At 45.3% G+C, this 23,289-nt stretch overlaps 1 protein-coding gene across 1 annotated transcript; it reads right to left on the bottom strand.

Moving 5' to 3' along the window:
* Window positions 1-883: 883 nt before the first annotated feature.
* LOC138652119 (nicotinamide N-methyltransferase-like) lies at window positions 884-22,498 on the bottom strand. Its single transcript, XM_069742860.1, has 3 exons — window positions 22,303-22,498; window positions 4,107-4,314; window positions 884-1,563 (listed from the first exon to the last, which is right to left on the bottom strand). The coding sequence occupies exons 1-3, from the start codon at window positions 22,451-22,453 to the stop codon at window positions 1,134-1,136; spliced, it is 789 nt and encodes a 262-aa protein (XP_069598961.1). The 5' UTR covers window positions 22,454-22,498; the 3' UTR covers window positions 884-1,133.
* Between the last annotated feature and the right edge of the window lie 791 nt (window positions 22,499-23,289).

Below are 23,289 nucleotides of genomic sequence, written 5' to 3' on the forward strand. Positions count from 1 at the left end.
ATCCCTTGAACTAGGGGTGCCCTAGGCAATCTCTGTCCTTCAGGTTATGGTAGAAAAGCTGGGGTCTTGTACCTTGCAATGCCCCTATCTTGACCCTTATCTGTTCCCTCCACCACCCAGGGAAATGTGAAGCCCAAGTGTATAGGAAAACACTAACCAGACAGACAGGGGTAAATAGAGATTGATACAAGAAAACTACAACCATACAAATACACTCACAAAACAACAGGGAGAAATTGGAAGGAGAAACCAAATGGGAGACGAAAATGATAAAAACGCAATCCCACTCCACGCAGCAATGTTCAGAAAATCTCTCCAACTTCCTACTCCAAACACTGAACTTCTCTTTCAGCTCCAAACCAGGAAGTGGAGAAACTATCACTGGCAATTCCCCAGTGCCAGTGGCAGCATATATACCAGATGGGAGTGGCCAACACAGAACAGCTGAGACAAGTCAGGATGGAGAGCTCCAAGAGAACAACTGAACTGATTAACCCTTGCCATGACCTAGCAAGGAAGACCTGAACTGTTTAATAGGATGGTGAAGCAGTTCTAATAAGTTCAGGAGTTTGTGCAACCAGACACCGCGATCTTACGGTCCCTCTCTGTCACGGCATCCCCATGACAAAGTATTTCATTATTCATTCAACCCAACTACCTAGTTTATTTTTATTCAGAAACAGAAGTAAATGTGTTAAAGAGGGTAATATAATATTTGCATGAAGCTGAACAGTGCCCCCCTCCCCCAAGTCAATGTTACCGGTGGGTCCTTGCCACTGTATAGAACACAGACAGTACTGGTCATTATTCAAGGTGCAATATCTGTATGTGGCTGAAGGGTGAAAAAGATAGAGATTATGAACACGAAAGAGATTATCCATGATAATATGTCAAACTTGTTTATTTGATACTAAACTACGACATGCAATTAATGCAAAACAGAAATCAAATTGTTCTCATTTGCCCATAGAAAAATAGAAGGATCGGATCGTGAGGATTTCTTGAATGCTCGAGAGGTGAACGATAAATCTGGCAAGACAATGCAATTGAGAGGTTCCTTCCTATTTCTTTTTTGCATATGTTGTATGTATAAAGGTAACACATCTTATGTTTATGGAACATAAAAGTGAACGTTAGTTTGGTTTTCGGGCATGAATATAATAGAAGCCTTTATAGTCACAAATATCCATCCTTGATTTTTCGTTCCGAGGAGCATATACGGCTTTTTCAATCTCATATCCCGCCTCTCTAAATGCCTCCTCCAACTCCTCCTTTCTTGTGGTCATACTAGAAAAGTACCGGTCACCAACATAGTAAAAAGTAGCGTCTAGTACACTTAAGATTAGTAAGTGACCCCCAGGTTGAATCAGATCCTTGAAGTTTTTCAGAACATTACAGAATGATTTTATGTCTTCGCAAGGAGCTTCAAGGCAGAGACAGGTAAGGAGACAGTCAGCAGGCTGCAGAACAATGGGATCAAATGGGTTTCTTTTCAAGGCATCACATTGAAGGACTTCTTTCACCTTACTGCGAAGCATCTCAGCCTTTTTCTCATAATTCTCCCTTAGAAAACAGAAAAATTAAAGGAACAAAAAACAATGCAAATGTCATATATACCCCAAAATATTACCAATGAGAATGTCAACTCACCCCACAGCTCAATAGATGAGAAAAATAAAAGTTATGGCTTTTAGAATACGGTGACAACAAAACAATGTTTTTATGTAATATATATGTAATTAGTTAGTGATTATGATTAACCAAACTTTTCTTTTTTTTTTTTAATTCCATTCCCCTAAAAAAGAAAAGTTAGTAAAAGTTATGCAAAAAGTTACACGTAACCCAATATGGTGCCACTGAATAATACAACTCATTCTGAGAAAAACAAGTTCTCAAAGAATTAAATATGCAGCGCTTAGAACGCAACAAGGAAAAAAAACAGCCTCAAATTTTTTTTCTGCTCTTCATGGGTAATTTTTTTAATCCAGGTACCCCAAGTAAATTCCAGAATTAAAAAGTATGATTCCCCTTTTCATTGTAAAGTGAACGGTGCTTGTTTTACATTATTCAACCTCTAAAACAAGAGTGTTGCTGGGTAAACCGGTTTTCCTTTACTTGATAAAGTAATAAGGACTTGGATCCAAGCACTCTGAACACATGGTCATCTGATATCCAAATTTTGTATCTACCAACCATGTTTAATCGAGTCATCTTATTTAAGTTATTAATTTCCCTTCCAGTAGAGGCAAAGGTTGAGTTCCACCGGCCCCTTAATGTTTTGCAATTGGCTACTGGACATGATGGTGGACCGCCATTCGGACTTCCAGCACCTCTTGTGATGAGTACCGTATTTTTCGGACTATAAGACGCACCGGACCATAAGACGCACCCCAAATTTGGGGTGAAAATTGCAGAAAAAAAGATTTTTTATAAGATGGGGGTCCGTCTTATTGTCCGAATTTACAGTATCTTACCTGAGGGATGGCGGTGGCAGAGCAGGGTCACAGGAGGCAAGGTGTCGGCAGAGGTGGGGTGATGCTGGGATGAGGAGGTGCTGGGATGAGAAGGTGCTGGGATGAGGAGGTGCTGGGATGAGAAGGTGCTGGGATCAGGAGGTGCTGGGATGAGAAGGTGCTGGGATGAGAAGGTGCTGGGATCAGGAGGTGCTGGGATCAGGAGGTGCTGGGATGAGAAGGTGCTGGGATCAGGAGGTGCTGGGATCAGGAGGTGCTGGGATCAGGAGGTGCTGGGATGAGAAGGTGCTGGGATCAGGAGGTGCTGGGATCAGGAGGTGCTGGGATGAGAAGGTGCTGGGATGAGAAGGTGCTGGGATGAGAAGGTGCTGGGATCAGGAGGTGCTGGGATGAGAAGGTGCTGGGATCAGGAGGTGCTGGGATCAGGAGGTGCTGGGATCAGGAGGTGCTGGGATCAGGAGGTGCTGGGATGAGAAGGTGCTGGGATCAGGAGGTGCTGGGATCAGGAGGTGCTGGGATCAGGAGGTGCTGGGATGAGAAGGTGCTGGGATCAGGAGGTGCTGGGATCAGGAGGTGCTGGGATCAGGAGGTGCAGTGAGAGGTATGGCGTGAGAGGGGTCCCTGGCTTACCATGCAGGCTTACCTTGGTGGCAGAGGTGCGGTGGCAGAGGTCCGGTGGCAGAGGTGCGGTGGCGGGCGTGTGGCGGCAGAGGAGGCGCAGTAAGCGGGGTCCCTTTCCTTGGTATGGTGATGCAGCAGGCCCGGTATGCAGCAGAGCCGGGTGAATCCTCTTGTTATCGGTGGGCGCGGCCATCTTCCTGAGGCCGCGCGTGTGCAGATGAAGCGCTCTGCTCCCGGGGCTTCAGGAAAATGGCCGCGGGAGGCCGCGCGTGCGCAGATGGAGATCGCGGCGGCTGTTTTCCTGAAGCCCCGGGAAGCAGAGCGCTCCATCTGCGCACGCGCAGCCTCCGGAAAATGGCCGCCACCACCGATAACAAGAGGATTCACCCGGCTCTGCTGCATACCGGGCCTGCTGCATCACCATACCGGGGAAAGGGCCCCCTCTTACTGCGCCTCCTCTGCCGCCACACCCCCGCCACGGCACCTCTGCCACCGGACCTCTGCCACCGGACCTCTGCCGCCACGGTAAGACTGCATTGCGACTATTAGACGCACCCCCCATTTCCCCCCCTTTTTTGGGGGAGAAAAAGTGCGTCTTTTAGTCCGAAAAAAGTCATTTTGTCTATTTTCTTGCCCAAGGAAAACAGGTTTTTTCCTATGAAGTATTAGATACAGTAAGAAATGTAATTATCCAGCACACCGAGTTTGGGTCATTGTGTATTATAGGTGATCTAGTAAGATCTTCTAGATATGGAAGTGAGCATGGGGCTTGCACTTTGAAACATGTAATTCATTTTTAGCTTTAAGCTTTTTGTGCTTTGCCAAATGGGATCTAATTCTGGACCCATTGTATAAAAATATTCTTCTTTCCTATAAGCAGTACTTCATAAGTACCCTCATAATATGGCATCCAAGACACAACATGGCTTCTAAGACTTCAGCGGGTGTCATATTAGGGTTGGGTACAACCCGAACCCCCACATATCCTTCCATAGTTTTTATTTCATGTACCTGTTGCCTTCCAATTCACACACAAATTTGATGACATGAGTCCAGTCCAGAGCTTCAGAGTCCTTTCGCAGCCACTTCTTCAGTTGTGTTCGGTTTTGCTCAAGAAAATCAGAAGTTATGATATTGTCGAACACTTCACAGGCGGAAAGCAGATGGTAAATTGTCGGCCCGGCTCCAAAATCGATGAGTGTGCCTCCTTTCACATTTCCTAAATAAAACACATTTAGAAATATTGAATATAACTGATGAAAGATGAGCAAAAGTTGTAGTGTGCAGATTTGAGAGTTATGTGCGGTGATGCCATGTTCAGTAGAAATTGTGGGGCAAATTTTGGTTCCTTTTTTTTATAATTTCTTGTGTGAAAATGTAATATCTGGGGTTCAAACTACATTTTTGTGGTAAAAATTTAATCATTTTTTCTTCACTGCCCAATGGTATAAAATTCTGCCACACAGCCATGGTGTCAATATGATCACTGCACCCTCCGATGAATTCGATGAGAGGTGTAGTTTGTAAAATGCGGTCACTAATGGGCGGTTCTGCTGTGCTGGCAACTTAGGGGCTCTCCCAGTGGGTCATGGCACCCGCAAACCATAACAGTAAAATCTGTACTACAATATGGAGCTCCTTCCCTTCTGAGATTTGCACTGTGCCTGAAAATATTTCCCGATTACATGTAGGGTACTGGTGCACTCAGGAAAAAAATGGACCTCAGTTTGTTGTAAAAAAAAAATTCCATTAGCCCTTAGAAAAATTAAAAACTTGGGGCTAAAACATTTTAGTGGTAAAAATAATTTATTCTTTCTTCACCGCTCAATGGTTTAAAATTCTGTGAGGCATATGTAGTGTCAATATGATCACTGCACCCCTAGATGAATTCATTTGGGAGTGTAGTTTGTAAAATGAGTTCACATATAAGGTGTTTCTGTTGTTCTGGCACCTCAAGGCCTCTGCCAATATGACATGACACTCTTAAACCATGCCAGCAAAATCTGAACTCCAATATGGTGCTTCTTCCCTTCTGAGCTTTGCATTGTGCTTCAAAAGTAGTTTTCCCCCACATATGGGGTATTGACATACTCAGGGCTAAAATAACATTTTTGTGAGAAAATGTGATTTTTTCATTTTCACGGCTCAACGTTATAAACTTCTGTGAAGTACCTGGGAGTACAAAGTGCTCACTACACATCTAAATATATTCCTTGAGGGGTCTAGTTTCCAAAAAGGGGTAATTAGTTGGAGGTTTCTGCTGTTTAGGCACATCAGGGGCTCTCCAAATGGAACATGGCATCCGCTAATGATTCCAGCAAATTTTACATTAAAAAAAATTAAATGGTGCTCCTTCCCTTCTGAGCCCTGCAGTAGTTTTCTCCCACATCTGGGCTATTGGCGTAATCAGGAGAAATTGCACAACAAACTGTATGGTGCAATTCTCTCCTTATTAAAATGCAAAATTTGGAACTGAAAAACATTTTTATGGGGAAAATGTGTTTTTTTTTTTTGTCACGGCTCAACATTAGTGAAGCACCTGGGGTTTCAATGTGCCCATCATACATCTAGATAAGTTACCTGAAGGGTCCCGTTTCTAAAATGGTGCCAATTGTGGGGGGTTTTCACTGTCTAGGTATATCAGGGGCCCTTCCAACACGACATGGTGTTCGCTAATTGTTCCAGCAAATTTTGTATTCAAAAAGTCAAATGGTGCTCCTTCCCTTCTAAACTCTGCCATGCACCCAAACAATGGTTTCCCCCCACATATGGTATATCGGCATCCTCAGGAGAAATTGCGCAACAAATTTTGGGGGCCATTTGTTCTTGTTACCCTTGCAAAAGATAAAAAGTGGGTCTAAATTAAAATTTGTGTGAAAAAAAGTTAAATGTTCATTTTTTTTCCAAATTCCAAAAATTCCTGTGAAGCACCTGAATTGTTAATAAACTTCTTGAATGTCACTTCAAATGTAATATGGTCCCTAAAAATGATTTTGTAAGTTTTTTTGGAAAAATAATAAATTGCTCGTCAACTTTTAACCCTTCCTAACAAAAAAATGTTGTTTAAAAATTGCACTTCTGCAAAGACATGTGGGAAATGCTATTTATTAACTATTTTGTGTGACAAATCTCTCTTATTTAACGGGATAAGAATTCAAAATTTGAAAATTGCAACATTTTCCAAATTTCCACAAATTTCCATTTTTTTTCACAATTAACCCCTTTACCCCCAAGGGTGGTTTGCACGTTAATGACCGGGCCAATTTTTTACAATTCTGACCACTGTCCCTTTATGAGGTTATAACTCTGGAACGCTTCAACGGATCCCAGTGATTCTGACATTGTTTTCTCGTGACATATTGTCCTTCATGACAATGGTAAAAATTCTTTGATAGTACCTGCGTTTATTTGTGAAAAAAAACGAAATTTGGCAAAAATTATGAAAATTTCGCAATTTTCCAACTTTGAATTTTTATGCAATTAAATCACAGAGATATGTCACACAAAATACTTAATAAGTAACATTTCCCACATGTCTACTTTACATCAGCACAATTTTGGAACCAAAATTTTTTTTTGTTAGGGAGTTATAAGGGTTAAAAGTTGACCAGCAATTTCTCATTTCTACAACACCATTTTTTTTTAAGGGACCACGTCTCATTTGAAGTCATTTTGTGGGGTCTATATGATAGAAAATACCCAAGTGTGACACCATTCTAAAAACTACACCCCTCAAGGTGCTCAAAACCATATTCAAGAAGTTTATTAACCCTTCTGGTGCTTCACAGGAATTTTTTGAATGTTTAAATAAAAATGAACATTTAACTTTTTTTCACAAAAAATTTAATTCAGCTCCAATTTGTTTTATTTTACCAAGGATAACAGGAGAAAATGGACCCCAAACATTGTTGTACAATTTGTCCTGAGTACGCCAATACCCCAAATGTGGGGGTAAACCACTGTTTGGGCGCATGGCAGAGCTCGGAAGCGAAGGAGCGCCATTTGACTTTTCAATGCAAAATCGACAGGAATTGAGATGGGACGCCATGTTGCGTTTGAAGAGCCACTGATATGCCTAAACATTGAAACCCCCCACAAGTGACACCATTTTGGAAAGTAGACCCCCTAAGGAACTTATCTAGAGGTGTGGTGAGCACTTTGACCCACCAAGTGTTAGGGCTAGCGGAACGCACCAAATAATAAGACTGATAGTGTACGGTGCGTTCGTAGCCCGGGGTCCACCGTGCAGAGATGGAACCTGCTGCTGAGTAATGACGGACTATATGGCGGTACTCATAAGTATACTCGCGTGGGTTAAACTTCACCCAACGTGAAGGAAGCGATCCTGTTGCGTCACAGGATCGCGGTACCGCACATAGAAGGCGAGCAAGCAGTCAGCGAACTTAACCCCAACTAGGATTGAAGTCCGATTAGACCACTTGCTGACACAACACCGCAACAGGGTGTGTTAGGAAACTCTTATAATTAGAGCACCGAAGTGCGAACTGTGCCGTGCTGGCAGGCACCACTAAGCACCCAGACGTGGGTCAGGAAGCGCACTACTGGCGCGTGGCGCCGCACTGGCGGTCACAGCAATAGACGCTGATACGTGTGTGACACGTTGAGTGATTTGTCGGGCGCTAGATAGCAGCCATACTCCATACGCGAACAGTCATACAATAGGGTAGGGGTATTTAATGAACGACTTGCACTCACAACAAACACACGTATTCAATTGTACACTAGCGCATGGCCGTGCGGTCATGCGCAGTTTATATAATTGCAGGACAGGAAGTGGCCACAGAAACTTTGCCCTTCCAGGGCCTGCCAAGAGGACCAATGGAATGCGCTGCAGAGCCAGAGCACATGACCCTCGATCTCCAACGGGAGATCTTGCTCTGGGCATGCTCAGTGTGCGCAAACAAGGAATTAGTCCCAGGGAAGTCCGCTCGCCGCTGACCAGCACTGACTTTAATGGCAGGAGCTGAAGAAGCAGCAGTAACTCTCTGTACAGAGTGAGAGCGAGCAAGACACTGGGAGCGACGTCCCTGCTGAGCAGACTCCACTGCGGCTGGAGGAGAATGGGAGACCGCAGCGGAGACGGATCGAGATTCCCCCTGTGCAGCAGAGGAAACTCGACTCCTAACATTACCCCCCCTCCCAGGGCCCCCCCTCCTTGGGCCTCGCTACGCTCGAAGGCAGCAATGAGCTGTTGGGCCCGAATGTTTTCAGCAGGCTCCCAAGACCTGTCCTCTGGACCATAACCCTTCCAATCCACCAAATAAAACTTTTTGCCGCGTACCACCTTGCACCCCAAAATAGCGTTCACCTCGTAATCGTCCGTAGACGAACCCGATGTCCCGGCAGATGACTCGGAAAACCGGGACATGTATACGGGTTTCAAGAGGGACACATGAAAGGTGTCGGTGATACCCAAACGTGGAGGAAGAGCCAGGCGGTAGACCACAGGATTAACCTGTTCGAGAACCTTGAAGGGACCCAAGTAGCGAGGTGCAAACTTAGTGGACTCAACTCGCAGCCTGATGTTACGGGCGGAGAGCCACACCAAGTCGCCAGGGGCAAAAGTCGGAGCGGGGCGCCGATGAACATCGGCGGAGGACCTCATTCTCTCCTTGGAGGCCCAAATGGCATCCTGCATGCGATCCCAAATGTCCCGTGCCTCCACAGCCCAGTCTGCCACCCTGGGATCAGCGGAAGACACAGGCATGGGCACAGGAACACGCGGATGCTGGCCGTAATTTAAGAGGAATGGAGTCTGACCGGTGGAGTCGGCTACGGCATTGTTAAGTGCAAACTCTGCCCACGGTAGCAAGGATGCCCAGTCATCCTGTCTGGCAGAAACAAAATGTCGCAGATATGTGACCAAGGTCTGGTTGGCCCTTTCTACCAACCCATTCGTCTCGGGATGATATGCCGAAGAGAGATTTAACTCAATAGTGAGTAGACGACATAGCTCCCTCCAGAATCGAGACGCAAACTGGGGACCCCGGTCACTAACAATTTTGTCTGGCATACCGTGTAAGCGAAAGATATGCTTGATAAACAAGACAGCCAACGCCCGTGCAGATGGTAGCCGTGGAAGAGGCACCAAATGCACCATTTTGGAAAAATGATCGGTGATCACCCAGATAATGGTGCAATTACGAGACTTGGGTAAGCCAACCACAAAGTCCATCCCGACCATCTCCCAGGGCCTGTCAGCCACGGGCAGAGGATAAAGCAAACCAGCTGGCCGTTGCCGAGGAGTCTTGTTCCTGGCGCAAGAGACACACGCCCGAACGTACTCCGCGACATCACGAGCCATATGCGGCCACCAGTATGTCCTCGCCAGTAATTCTGATGTCCTTTTAGTACCAAAATGTCCACCCACCCTGGACGAGTGCACCCAAGAGAGAACCTCCGGTCGCAAACTAGATGGAACAAAAGTCTTGCCCGGGGGCACAGACTCCAGCGAAACCGGGGCCACGGTTCTCAAACTCTCGGTGGGGACAATAAGCCGAGGCTCCTCCTCCTCCTCCGCAGATGACACAACGGAGCGAGAGAGAGCATCGGCCCGAATGTTCTTCTCCCCAGAAAGGAAATGGAGGGTGAAATGAAACCGGGAGAAGAACAAGGACCATCTGGCCTGGCGAGAATTCAACCGCTGAGCTGTCTGCAGATACACCAAATTTTTGTGATCTGTGAAGACTTGGAAGGGAAAACGTGCTCCCTCCAAGAGATGTCTCCACTCCGAGAAAGCCAACTTCATGGCTAGCAACTCCCTGTCCCCGATGGAATAATTCCTCTCTGCTGGTGCGAAGGTCTTGGAGAAAAAGAAGCAAGGATGCTTCCGACCTTGAGCATCCTTTTGGAAGAGGACTGCTCCAGCACCAACAGAAGAGGCATCCACCTCCATGATAAATGGCTTATCAACATCGGGGCGATGAAGAATGGGAGCGCTAGCGAAGTGTGACTTTATAGAGATAAAAGCCTTGGAGACCTCCTCAGACCACAATTTGGGATTCGCCCCCTTCTTGGTGAGGGCAACCAAGGGAGCTACCAAAGTTGAGAAATGCGGGATGAACTGGCGATAATAATTGATGAACCCCATAAAGCGCTGCACCGCTTTAAGAGAATGGGGTTCCTGCCAGTCCATCACAGCCTGTAGTTTGGCAGGATCCATAGCCAATCCCTGGGCTGAGATGATGTAGCCTAGGAAAGGTAAGGACTCCTGCTCAAACATACACTTCTCCAACTTGGCATAGAGGGAGTTTGCCCGTAGGAGGTCGAAGACTTTGCAAACATCTCTCCGGTGGGAGTCAATATCTGGAGAGTAGATGAGAATATCATCCAGATAGACTACGACCGAGGTGGAAAGCATATCCCGGAAGATATCGTTCACAAAGTCTTGGAAAACGGCTGGGGCATTACAGAGCCCAAAGGGCATCACCAGATATTCATAGTGCCCATCCCTGGTGTTAAAAGCCGTCTTCCATTCGTCCCCCTCACGGATGCGAATCAGGTTGTAAGCACCCCGCAGATCTAATTTAGTAAATACCCTTGCTCCCTGAAGCCTATCAAACAGTTCAGATATCAAAGGCAAAGGGTATTTATTCTTAACGGTGATGGCGTTAAGACCCCTGTAGTCTATGCATGGACGCAATTCCCCACTCTTCTTCTGCACGAAGAAGAACCCTGCCCCAGCAGGTGACACTGACTTCCTGATGAACCCTCTTGCCAGATTTTCCTGGATGTACTGTGACATTGCCTCCGTCTCCGGGAGAGATAGCGGATAGACTCGACCCCGGGGAGGCTCAGCACCAGGCAAGAGGTCAATAGGACAGTCATAGGGGCGATGGGGCGGACGGGTCTCCGCCGCTTTTTTGGAGAATACGTCTGCATACGACCAATACTGCTTGGGGAGAGAGGAAAGATCTGCGGGTACCTCAGTTGTAGCTACCTGAATGCACTCCCTCTGACACCTACCCCCACAAGATTCACCCCATCCCAGAATTCTGCCTGAGGACCACTCGATATGAGGAGAGTGGTACCGTAGCCAAGGTATTCCCAACAGGACTTCATCAATTCCCTCTGGAATGACGAGAAGAGAAATAATCTCCTGATGAGATGGCGACATGGACAGAGTAAAAGGGATGGTCTGGTGAGTTATCTGTGAGGGCAGAGTCGACCCATTCACCACTCGTACCGTTACAGGTTGAGCTAGCATAACCAGAGGTATTGCGTGGCGTTGGGCGAAGGCAGAAGACATAAAATTGCCCTCCGCCCCAGAATCCACGCAGAGCTCTACAAGTGGGAGAATGAGCCTATAGTAATTGTCCCCTTAAAGGACAATTTAGAGGCAAACGTCGCCGTGTCTAGTGTACCTCCACCTACGACCACTAGACGCTGACGTTTCCTCGACCGCTGAGGACATCTGGTGGCTAGATGTCCTGACTGCTGGCAAACATGACAGACCCTGAGTGCACAAGCGGTCCGGGACTTAGGTCCCGCTTGTGACACTTCCCTGGCCTCATGTGACTCAGGAACCAGGATCGGAGATTCCAGAGGTTTGGCTAAAGTAGGAGCCAGCCGAAACCTCTGCCTACACTGGGCTCGCTCTAACCTCCGCTCGTTAAAACGGAGGTCAATTCGAGTGGAGACTGTTATTAACTCCTCCAGTGTGGCAGGAATCTCCCTAGTGGCCAGAGCATCCTTTACATGGTCAGCCAAGCCCCTCCAAAATATGGGGATAAGAGCTTTATCCGACCATTCCAGCTCAGATGCTAAAGTGCGGAATTGGACGGCAAAATGACTGACCAAGGACTCACCCTGAGTTAATGCCAGCAGTTGGAGCGCAGTGTCATGGGTGACTTGAGGTCCTAAAAAGACCTGTTTTAAAGTGCTCAAAACAGAGGAGCACTCTGCACCACATGATCGCCACGCTCCCACAGCGGCGTAGCCCATTCCAACGCCCTGTCCGACAATAGAGACACAATAAATCCCACCTTAGCCCGCTCTGTGGGGAAACGTGCAGCCAGAAGCTCGAGATGAATAGAGCACTGACTCATGAATCCCCTACAAAATTTGCTATTACCAGAAAATTTTTCTGGCAGCGGGAGGCGAGAAAATGTCGGAACAGGGGTGGCAATGGACAAAGTTGCTGCAGCCACGCTGGCAGCCTGTACAGCAACTGCGGTAACATCCACAGCTGAGGTTGCGCTCTCGAGAGCCGCCAACCTACCCTCCAGCTGCTGTATATACCGCAGGGATTGCTGTTTGTCCGTCATCACTAGCCAGACCCTGGCGCTAGTGTAATGTTAGGGCTAGCGGAACGCACCAAATAATAAGACTGATAGTGTACGGTGCGTTCGTAGCCCGGGGTCCACCGTGCAGAGATGGAACCTGCTGCTGAGTAATGACGGACTATATGGCGGTACTCATAAGTATACTCGCGTGGGTTAAACTTCACCCAACGTGAAGGAAGCGATCCTGTTGCGTCACAGGATCGCGGTACCGCACATAGAAGGCGAGCAAGCAGTCAGCGAACTTAACCCCAACTAGGATTGAAGTCCGATTAGACCACTTGCTGACACAACACCGCAACAGGGTGTGTTAGGAAACTCTTATAATTAGAGCACCGAAGTGCAAACTGTGCCGTGCTGGCAGGCACCACTAAGCACCCAGACGTGGGTCAGGAAGCGCACTACTGGCGCGTGGCGCCGCATTGGCGGTCACAGCAATAGACGCTGATACGTGTGTGACACGTTGAGTGATTTGTCGGGCGCTAGATAGCAGCCATACTCCATACGCGAACAGTCATACAATAGGGTAGGGGTATTTAATGAACGACTTGCACTCACAACAAACACACGTATTCAATTGTACACTAGCGCATGGCCATGCGGTCATGCGCAGTTTATATAATTGCAGGACAGGAAGTAGCCACAGAAACTTTGCCCTTCCAGGGCCTGCCAAGAGGACCAATGGAATGCGCTGCAGAGCCAGAGCACATGACCCTCTATCTCCAACGGGAGATCTTGCTCTGGGCATGCTCAGTGTGCGCAAACAAGGACTTAGTCCCAGGGAAGTCCGCTCGCCGCTGACCAGCACTGACTTTAATGGCAGGAGCTGAAGAAGCAGCAGTAACTCTCTGTACAGAGAGAGCGAGCAAGACACTGGGAGTGACGTCCCTGCTGAGCAGACTCCACTGCGGCTGGAGGAGAATGGGAGACCGCAGCGGAGACGGATCGAGATTCCCCCTGTGCAGCAGAGGAAACTCGACTCCTAACACCAAGTGCTTCACAGAAGTTTATAATGCAGAGCCGTAAAAATAAAACAAAAATTTTTTCCCACAAAAATTATTTTTTAGCCCCCAGTTTTGTATTTTCCTGAGGGTAACAGGAGAAATTGAACCCCACAATTTGTTGTCCAATTTGTCCTGAGTGCGCTGATACCCCATATGTGGGGGGAACCACTGTTTGGGCGCATGGGAGGGCTCGGAAGGGAAGGAGCTCCATTTGGAATGAGGACTTAGATGGAATGGTCTGCAGGTGTCACATTGCATTTGCAGAGCCCCTAATGTACCTAAACAGTAGAAACCTCCCACAAGTGACACCATTTTGGAAGCTAGACCTCTAAGGAACTCATCTAGATGTGTTGTGATAGCTTTGAACCCCCAAGTGTTTCACTACAGTTTGTAACGCAGAGCCGTGAAAATTAAAAAAAAAAAATCTTTCCCCCCAAAATTATTTTTTAGCCCCCAGTTTTGTATTTTCCCGAGGGTAAGTGTTATGAAAGGTAATTCAGTACCACAATGGACATAGAGGTCAGCGCACATACAGTGACCTGGCAATAACCCAAAAAACAAGAACGAGCTCTAAGACGTGGGAACTCTGTTGACCGCAATCCCTGATCCTCTCCAACCACACTAAAGGCAGCCGTGGATTGCGCCTAACGCTCCCTATGCAACTCGGCACGGCCTGAGAAACTAGCTAGCCTGAAGATAGAAAATAAGCCTACCTTGCCTCAGAGAAATACCCCAAAGGAAAAGGCAGCCCCCACATATAATGACTGTGAGTTAAGATGAAAAGACAAACGTAGAGATGAAATAGATTTAGCAAAGTGAGGCCCAACTTTCTGAACAGAGCGAGGATAGGAAAGGTAACTTTGCGGTCAACACAAAACCCTACAAAAACCACGCAAAGGGGGCAAAAAGACCCTCCGTACCGAACTAACGGCACGGAGGTACACCCTCTGCGTCCCAGAGCTTCCAGCAAGCAGTAAAAAACAAATTGACAAGCTGGACAGAAAAAAACAGCAAACAAATAGAAAAGAGGAACTTAGCTATGCAGAGCAGCAGGCCACAGGAACGATCCAGGAGGAAACAGGTCCAATACTAGAACATAGACTGGAGGCCAGGATCAAAGCATTAGGTGGAGTTAAATAGAGCAGCACCTAACGACTTCACCACATCACCTGAGGAAGGAAACTCAGAAGCTGCAGTACCACTTTCCTCCACCAACGGAATCTCACAGAGAAATTGGACCCCAAAAGTTGTTGTCCTATTTGTCCTGAGTACGCTGATACCCCATATGTTGGGGTAAACCCCTGTTTGGGCACACGGGAGAGCTCGGAAGGGAAGAAGCACTGTTTTACTTTTTCAACGCAGAATTGGCTGGAATTGAGATCGGACGCCATGTCGCGTTTGGAGAGCCCCTGATGTGCCTAAACAGTGGAAACCCCCCAATTATAACTGAAACCCTAATCCAAACACTCCCCTAACCCTAATTCCAACGGTAACCCTAACCACACCCCTAACCCTGACACACCCCTAACCCTAATCCCAACCCTATTCCCAACTGTAAATGTAATCTAAACCCTAACTGTAACTTTAGCCCCAACCCGAACCCTAACTTTAGCCCCAACCCAAACTGTAGCCCTAACCCTAGCCCTAACCCTAGCCCTAGCCCTAACCCTAACCCTAGCCCTAACCCTAACCCTAACCCTAGCCCTAACCCTAGCCCTAACCCTAGCCCTAACCATAGCCCTAGCCCTAACCCTAGCCCTAGCCCTAACCCTAGCCCTAGCCCTAACCCTAACCCTAACCCTAGCCCTAACCCTAGCCCTAACCCTAACCCTGATGGGAAAATGGAAATAAATACATTTTTTTTATTTTTCCCTAACTAAGGGGGTGATGAAGGGGGGTTTGATTTACTTTTATAGCGAGTTATTTAGCGGATTTTTATGATTGGCAGCCGTCACACACTGAAAGACGCTTTTTATTGCAAAAAATATTTTTTGCGTTACCACATTTTGAGAGCTATAATTTTTCCATATTTTGGTCCACAGAGTCATGTGAGGTCTTGTTTTTTGCGGGACGAGTTGACGTTTTTATTGGTAACATTTTTGGGCACGTGACATTTTTTGATCGCTTTTTATTTTGATTTTTGTGAGGCAGAATGACCAAAAACCAGCTATTCATGAATTTCTTTTGGGGGAGGCGTTTATACCGTTCCGCGTTTGGTAAAATTGATAAAGCAGTTTTATTCTTCGGGTCAGTACGATTACAGCGACACCTCACTTATATCTTTTTTTATGTTTTGGCGCTTTTATACGATAAAAACTATTTTATAGAAAAAATAATTATTTTTGCATCGCTTTATTCTCAGGACTATAACTTTTTTATTTTTTTGCTGATGATGCTGTATGGCGGCTTGTTTTTTGCGGAACAAGATGACGTTTTCAGCGGTACCATGGTTATTTATATCTGTCTTTTTGATCGCGTGTTATTCCACTTTTGTTCGGCGGTATGATAATAAAGCGTTGTTTTTTGCCTCGTTTTTTTTTTTCTTTCTTACGGTGTTTACTGAAGGGGTTACCTAGTGGGCCAGTTTTATAGGTCGGGCCGTTACGGACGCGGCGATACTAAATATATGTACTTTTATTGTTTTTTTTTTATTTAGATACAGAAATGTATTTATGGGAATAATATTTTTTTTTTTTCATTATTTTGGAATATTTTTTTTTTTTTTTTTTTACACATTTGAAAATTTTTTTTTTTACTTTTTTACTTTGTCCCAGGGGGGGACATCACAGATCGATGATCTGACAGTTTGCACAGCACTCTGTCAGATCACCGATCTGATAGCAGTGCAGGCTGCTTCACAGTGCCTGCAGGACATGGATCCGCGGCCATCTTGGATCCGGGTCTGGAACAGGCAGGGAGGGAGGTAAGACCCTCGCAGCAACGCGATCACATCGCGTTGCTGCGGGGGGCTCAGGGAAGCCCGCAGGGAGCCCCCTCCCTGCGCGATGCTTCCCTGCACCGCCGGCACATCGCGATCATCTTTGATCGTGGTGTGCCAGGGGTTAATGTGCCGGGGGTGGTCCGTGATCACTCCTGGCACATAGTGCCGGATGTCAGCTGTGATAGGCAGCTGACACCCGGCCGCGATCGGCGGCGCTCCCCCCGTGAGCGCCGCCGATCGCGCTGGACGTACTATCCCGTCCATGGTCATGGGGGCCCACCCCACCTCGACGGGATAGTACGTCCCATGTCAGAAAGGGGTTAAACGCGAGTTATATCAAAGAAATTTTACCACTATCATGAAGTTCAATAGGTCACAATTAATGGGATCCATTGAAGCATCCCAGAGTTTTTCCATCATAAAATGACACTCACCAGAATTGTAAAAATTGGCATGGTCATTAACATGTAAACCACCTTTGGGACTAACGGGGTTAAATTTACAATGGAATGGATCAAAAATAAACGTATCCAGGTGTTAGAATGGCCAAGTCAAAGTCCAGACCTCAATCCAATCGAGAATGTGTGGAAAGAGCTGAAAACTGCTGTTCACAAACGATCTCCATCAAACCTCACTGAGCTCGAGCTGTTTGCCAAGGAAGAATGGGCAAGAATTTCAGTCTCTCGATGTACAAAACTGATAGAGACCTACCCCAAGCGACGTACAGCTGTAATCGCAGCAAAAGATGGCGTAACAAAGTATTAAGTTAAAGGGGCCGAAAAATATTGCCCGCCCCACTTTTCAGTTTTTGAATTTCCACAAAAATTTAAAATAAACATAAAATTTCGTTCAACTTCACAATTGTGTTCCACTTGTTGTTGATTCTTCACCAAAAATTTACATTTGGCATCTTTATGTTTGAAGCTTGATATGTGGGAAAAGGTTGAAAAGATCCAGGGGGCTGAATACTTTCGAAAGGCACCGTATGTGGCATAATAAGACTAGGTTTCTAACACATTTTTTTTGCTATATTTTGTTGGGAGACGTCTATGGTACAGTTAGGGCTAGAAATATTTGGACAGTGACACAAGTTTTGTTATTTTAGCTGTTTACAAAAACATGTTCAGAAATACAATTATATATATAATATGGGCTGAAAGTGCACACTCCCAGCTGCAATATGATAGTTTCCACATCCAAATCGGAGAAAGGGTTTAGGAATCATAGCTCTGTAATGCATAGCGTCCTCTTTTTCAAGGGACCAAAAGTAATTGGACAATGGACTCTAAGGGCTGCAATTAACTCTGAAGGCGTCTCCCTCGTTAACCTGTAATCAATGAAGTAGTTAAAAGGTCAGGGGTGGATTCCAGGTGTGTGGTTTTGCATTTGGAAGCTGTTGCTGTGAGCAGACAACATGCGGTCAAAGGAACTCTCAATTGAGGTGAAGCAGAACATCCTGAGGCTGAAAAAAAAGAAAAAATCCATCAGAGAGATAGCAGACATGCTTGGAGTAGCAAAATCAACAGTTGGGTACATTCTGAGAAAAAAGGAATTGACTGGTGAGCTTGGGAACTCAAAAAGGCCTGGGCGTCCACGGATGACAACAGTGGTGGATGATCGCCGCATACTTAATTTGGTGAAGAAGAACCCATTCACAACATCAACTGAAGTCCAGAACACTCTCAGTGAAGTAGGTGTATCTGTCTCTAAGTCAACAGTAAAGAGAAGACTCCATGACAGTAAATACAAAGGGTTCACATCTAGATGCAAACCATTCATCAATACCAAAAATAGACAGGCCAGAGTTAAATTTGCAGAAAAACACCTCAAGAAGCCAGCTCAGTTCTGGAAAAGTATTCTATGGGCAGATGAGACAAAAATCAACCTGTACCAGAATGATGGGAAGAAAAAAGTTTGGAGAAGAAAGGGAACGTCACATGATCCAAGGCACACCACATCCTCTGTAAAACATGGTGGAGGCAACGTGATGGCATGGGCATGCATGGCTTCCAATGGCACTGGGTCACTTGTGTTTGTTGATGATATAAGAGCAGACAAGAGTAGCCGGATGAATTCTGAAGTGTACCGGGATATACTTTCAGCCCAGATTCAGCCAAATGCTGCAAAGTTGATTGGACGGCGCTTCATAGTACAGATGGACAATGACCCCAAGCATACAGCCAAAGCTACCCAGGAGTTCATGAGTGCCAAAAAGTGGAACATTCTGCAATGGCCAAGTCAATCTCCAGATCTAAACCCAATTGAGCATGCATTTCACTTGCTCAAATCCAGACTTAAGACGGAAAGACCCACAAACAAGCAAGACCTGAAGGCTGCGGCTGTAAAGGCCTGGCAAAGCATTAAGAAGGAGGAAACCCAGCGTTTGGTGATGTCCATGGGTTCCAGACTTAAGGCAGTGATTGCCTCCAAAGGATTTGCAACAAAATATTGAAAATAAAAATATTTTGTTTGGGTTATGTTTATTTGTCCAATTACTTTTGACCTCCTAAAATGTGGAGTGTGTGTAAAGAAATGTGTACAATTCCTACATTTTCTATCAGATATATTTGTTCAACCCTTCAAATTAAACGTTACAATCTGCACTTGAATTCTGTTGTAGAGGTTTCATTTCAAATCCAATGTGGTGGCATGCAGAGCCCAACTCGCGAAAATTGTGTCACTGTCCAAATATTTCTGGCCCTAACTGTATATGTGTCTGTATGTTACCACTGGGTGGTCATGATGTTGATAACAGTCTGCTGACGGTTTTGATATCATACCAAGTAGTAGAAAAGACAGCGCCTCAAACGTTGGTGAAAAATAAAATCACATTTTATTCTGCCTCCTGTGGCAACGATTTGATCCAACAGATCTTTCTCAAGCACAGTACAGGAGTGTTTCAACCCAAACTGTATAGTGCAAACCCCTCCCCTCACTTAGACATGCACCAATGGAAACTGAGCACAATATGCCTCCACACATATACAGACATTCAACAGTTAAAAATACCCCCATATTTCCCCAAACGGCCCAATAACACATTACCAGAAAATACATCAACCCCGATTGCTAATATACAAACAAACACATGATATAACTGCAGACACATGTCCCCATAGAGAACGTTTGTTTGTGCCTTTGTCCACGTGAGAACAAAGATACTATGACAACGGAGGTGCTGCATGCTGATTGGTGCTGCAAATGTTTACAAACGTTCCCTATGGGGACATGTGAACCGAACATTGCAATTGTTGGTATTCAAATACAAAACAAAATCCGAATATGTGGATGCACTCCCTTTCCAAACTAGGGCTACATCATCCACATATCTACCGAACCATGCTAAAGATGAAATAAACGGATTATCAGTAGAGAAAATATAAATTTCCTCCCACCAAGCCATAAAAAGGAAAGCAAGTGAAGGTGAGAATTTCGAACCCATTGGGGCTCCCAACTTCTGAAGGAAAAATTCGGACTGAAACATAGAAAAATGATGTTGAAGTAAATAATCCAATGCCAGTAAAATAAATAGCTTAAGAGGTAACGAATAAGCACCGTACTGATCCACATGATATTTCACAGCTACCATGTCTGTGGTGTGAGGAATAGAAGAGTACAAATTAATTGCATCATGTTGCAAAATAATAATCTGAATGCCAAGTAAAAGTATCAAAAACCTTCAAAACCGTGGAGGTGTCCTTCAAATAACCTGGGGTTCTAGCTATAAGAGGCTGAAGGTAGCCATCAATCCATTCACTGAGATTCTCATTCAATGAACCTATGCCCGCTATTATAGGTCTCAAGGGAGGTGAAAAAAAAATTCTTTATGAATCTTGGGCAAACCACGAAAAATTGGAATAATAGGAAATTTAGGATACAACCACTTATAGAGCTTAGAATCGAGAACACTAAGCCTGGTGCCCTCGTTTAAACACTCAGACAATGCAGATTTAAATGCAATCATAGGATCAGACCTCAACCTCAAGTAAGTATTAGTATCATACAGAATAGAAAAAAACCATTGTGCAATACAAATCGGTGTCAAGCACAACAACACATCCTCCTTTGTCAGATTGACGTGTATCAGCATGTAACCTCCTAAGATCTCTCTCAACCAAAGATTGAAAAAGATCCAAGGAGGGAACCCTCGATTGTACAAGATAATATGATGGATTAGAAGAAGTAACACGAATATCTTCATCTGCTGGTTTATCAGAAGACTGCTCAATGTCCTGTATTGAAGACAAGGTTAATAAAGCAACTGTAAAAGATGCATCATGAGTTTGTTCATGAACAGTATCAGTCTCACTAGAAGGTGAAAAATAATGTTGCTCATCAAAAAAATGTCTCTTAACCGTAAGCAAACGTGTAAATGATTGACATCCCTAATAGTCTGTAGTAAGTTGAAGTTCTGTAAGGGAACAAAGTTTAATCCTTTGGCTAGAACATCAATTTGTGCAGATGACAAAACAGCCGGAGTCAAAAACAATAACCCTCTGAAGATTTTTATCCAGCGATAATGCCGGCATTTCCGCTCCCTCATGCGGTATCGTCTCCAATCTTCTCCTCTTAGCTCTCCTACTTCCCCTTCTCCTGCTGCATTTTTTGAAAACTCATAGCCACGCTCCTGTCTGAAACTGGTGCCAGGTGCAGAGATGTCAGAACCACTATCACATGAATTGTAGTCCGACGATGAAAAATAAATGGACCTCCCATTTGGCTCCTGGTGTGAATTGTGATCAAAACGTTTTTTCAAAATAGACCTAAATGGCCTCTTGGAGGGATCTTTATTCCATGTATAGACCTTGTCATTGTTATAATCTGATATATCCCTGTTAAACTTATACCCCTCAGAGTATACTGCAGCCACACACAGGGTATAATGCAGCCCCCTCCACACACACAGTATAATGCAGCCCCCCACACACTATAATGCAGCCCCCCACACACACACAATATAGTGCAGCCCCCACAAACAGTATAGTGCAGTTCCCACACACACACACACAGTATAATGCAGCCCCTCTCCACACACAGTATAATGCATCTCCCCACACACAGTATAGTGCAGCCGCCCCACACAGAGTATAATGCAACCCCCCACACACAGTACAGTTCAGCTCCCCCCACACACAGTACAGTGCAGCTCCCCCACACACAGTACAGTCCAGCTCCCCAACACATAGTATAATGTAGCTCCCCCAACACATAGTATAGTACAGCTCCCCCAACACATAATATAGTACAGCTCCCCCAACACATAGTATAGTTCAGCTCCCCCAACACACAGTATAGAGCAGCTCCCCCAACACACAGTGTAGTGCAGCTCTTCCCCAACACACAGTATAGTGCCGACACACACACAGTATAATGCATACATTTACACACACACACAATACTCACCTCTCCTCCTTGTTCCTCACGCTGCTCCAGTCTCATTGGCTCCACTGCTGGCACAGCATGGCACACGATGAGGTGATTTCATCGCGCACCTGCTGAGTCACAAGCAGAGGGGGAGTGATAGGAGAGGGAGCCTCATCTGACACTCTCTTCTCCATCACTGCTTTCAACTGTACCGGCGTTTACAATGCCAATTAGTTGAATGAGTGATGGGTGGTGGGTGGTCTCATAGTGGCCACGTGGTGTACCGCTATCAGCACGCCACTGGCTGGGGGCCCCTGAAGGATCAGGAGCCCTAGGCAGCTGCCTGGTCTTCCTGCCCCTAATGCCGACCCTGATTAGAAGTCTAGGTGAGATTCATATTGGCTACCTAGAAAATAAATAAGCTCTAGCAAATAGAGCAGCTCTACAACATGAAGACCCTCAAAACTACTCAACATATCTCAGCTCCCTGAAACCCATGGGTGTGGCATTGAGAAAGATGTTCTATATTATTATTATTATTATTATTATTATTATTATTATTATTATTATCTAATCTTCACCACAGATTATTTTACCTGATGTGAATGTTTCATATAGGTTTTGTAAAACAAATTCAGTCCATTCTCCAAAAAGAACCCCTTTTCCTGGAGCGTAGTAAGTGCTGAAGTAATCAGTGGGGCTAAATTCCTCAATGTAAGTTTCCTGTTTGGTGAATGGTGGGTCCATCGCGTCTCCTGCTCTTGTGGTAGGTCTGTAACTTCTGGGAAATGTTACCTTATTTATCCCACTGATCTGGTGACGTCAGTAGTCATAAGTCTATTTATGTAAACAGGTAGTCTCAGGTTCACTGTGTTTTGGTATGTTTTCATGCGCGTATTGGGTTTCAAATTGACGTAAGTTATGTAAAGCCTTAAGGGTATTGTCAGCCTTTGATTTTTTATTTATTTTAAAAAAAGTCTAAAGCACATAATATACATTGGAACAAAACATAGATCTCCCATTTTCACTTCTGGATGTAAATGAGAACATTACTGTTGAACACAGCAAGCAGAGGTATTTTTAAAGAATTAAACGCGCAACACTAACTCAACTTTTCATTATATTTGTTACGAATGTGTCACACCGACCTGGGAGAGCTGAGTGTAGAAGATCACTGCGTATTGAGAATAGCAGATCTTGCATTTAGCCTGTGTGGTTAGATCCCATATTAAATTAATTTGGTTTTCTTTGAAACTGAAGAGGTTAACGACCCTTTCTATGTTGGTCAGAAACATGCAGCTTCATTGCAGCTGCTTCTGATCTGGTCGTTATAACTCTTCCTATAAAACCTGGCCAGACCCTCTCTGTCTTGCCAGTGAAACACCAAGGTTACTTACCAGTAGCTGTTTTTTCCAGAACACATGACAGCACACCTGAGGGAGGAATTCGCCCATCAAGGACAGGAAAACTACTGAAATAAAAGGGCGGTACCTCTCCCCCATATCAGTTGGGTTACAGAGCAGGAAAGGACCTCCAGATTAAATATATCCATAACCAACACAACAACACAAAATCACCCAATT

This window comes from Ranitomeya imitator, chromosome 10 (assembly GCF_032444005.1).
Source record: "Ranitomeya imitator isolate aRanImi1 chromosome 10, aRanImi1.pri, whole genome shotgun sequence".
In the NCBI taxonomy this organism is placed as follows: Eukaryota; Metazoa; Chordata; class Amphibia; order Anura; family Dendrobatidae; genus Ranitomeya; species Ranitomeya imitator.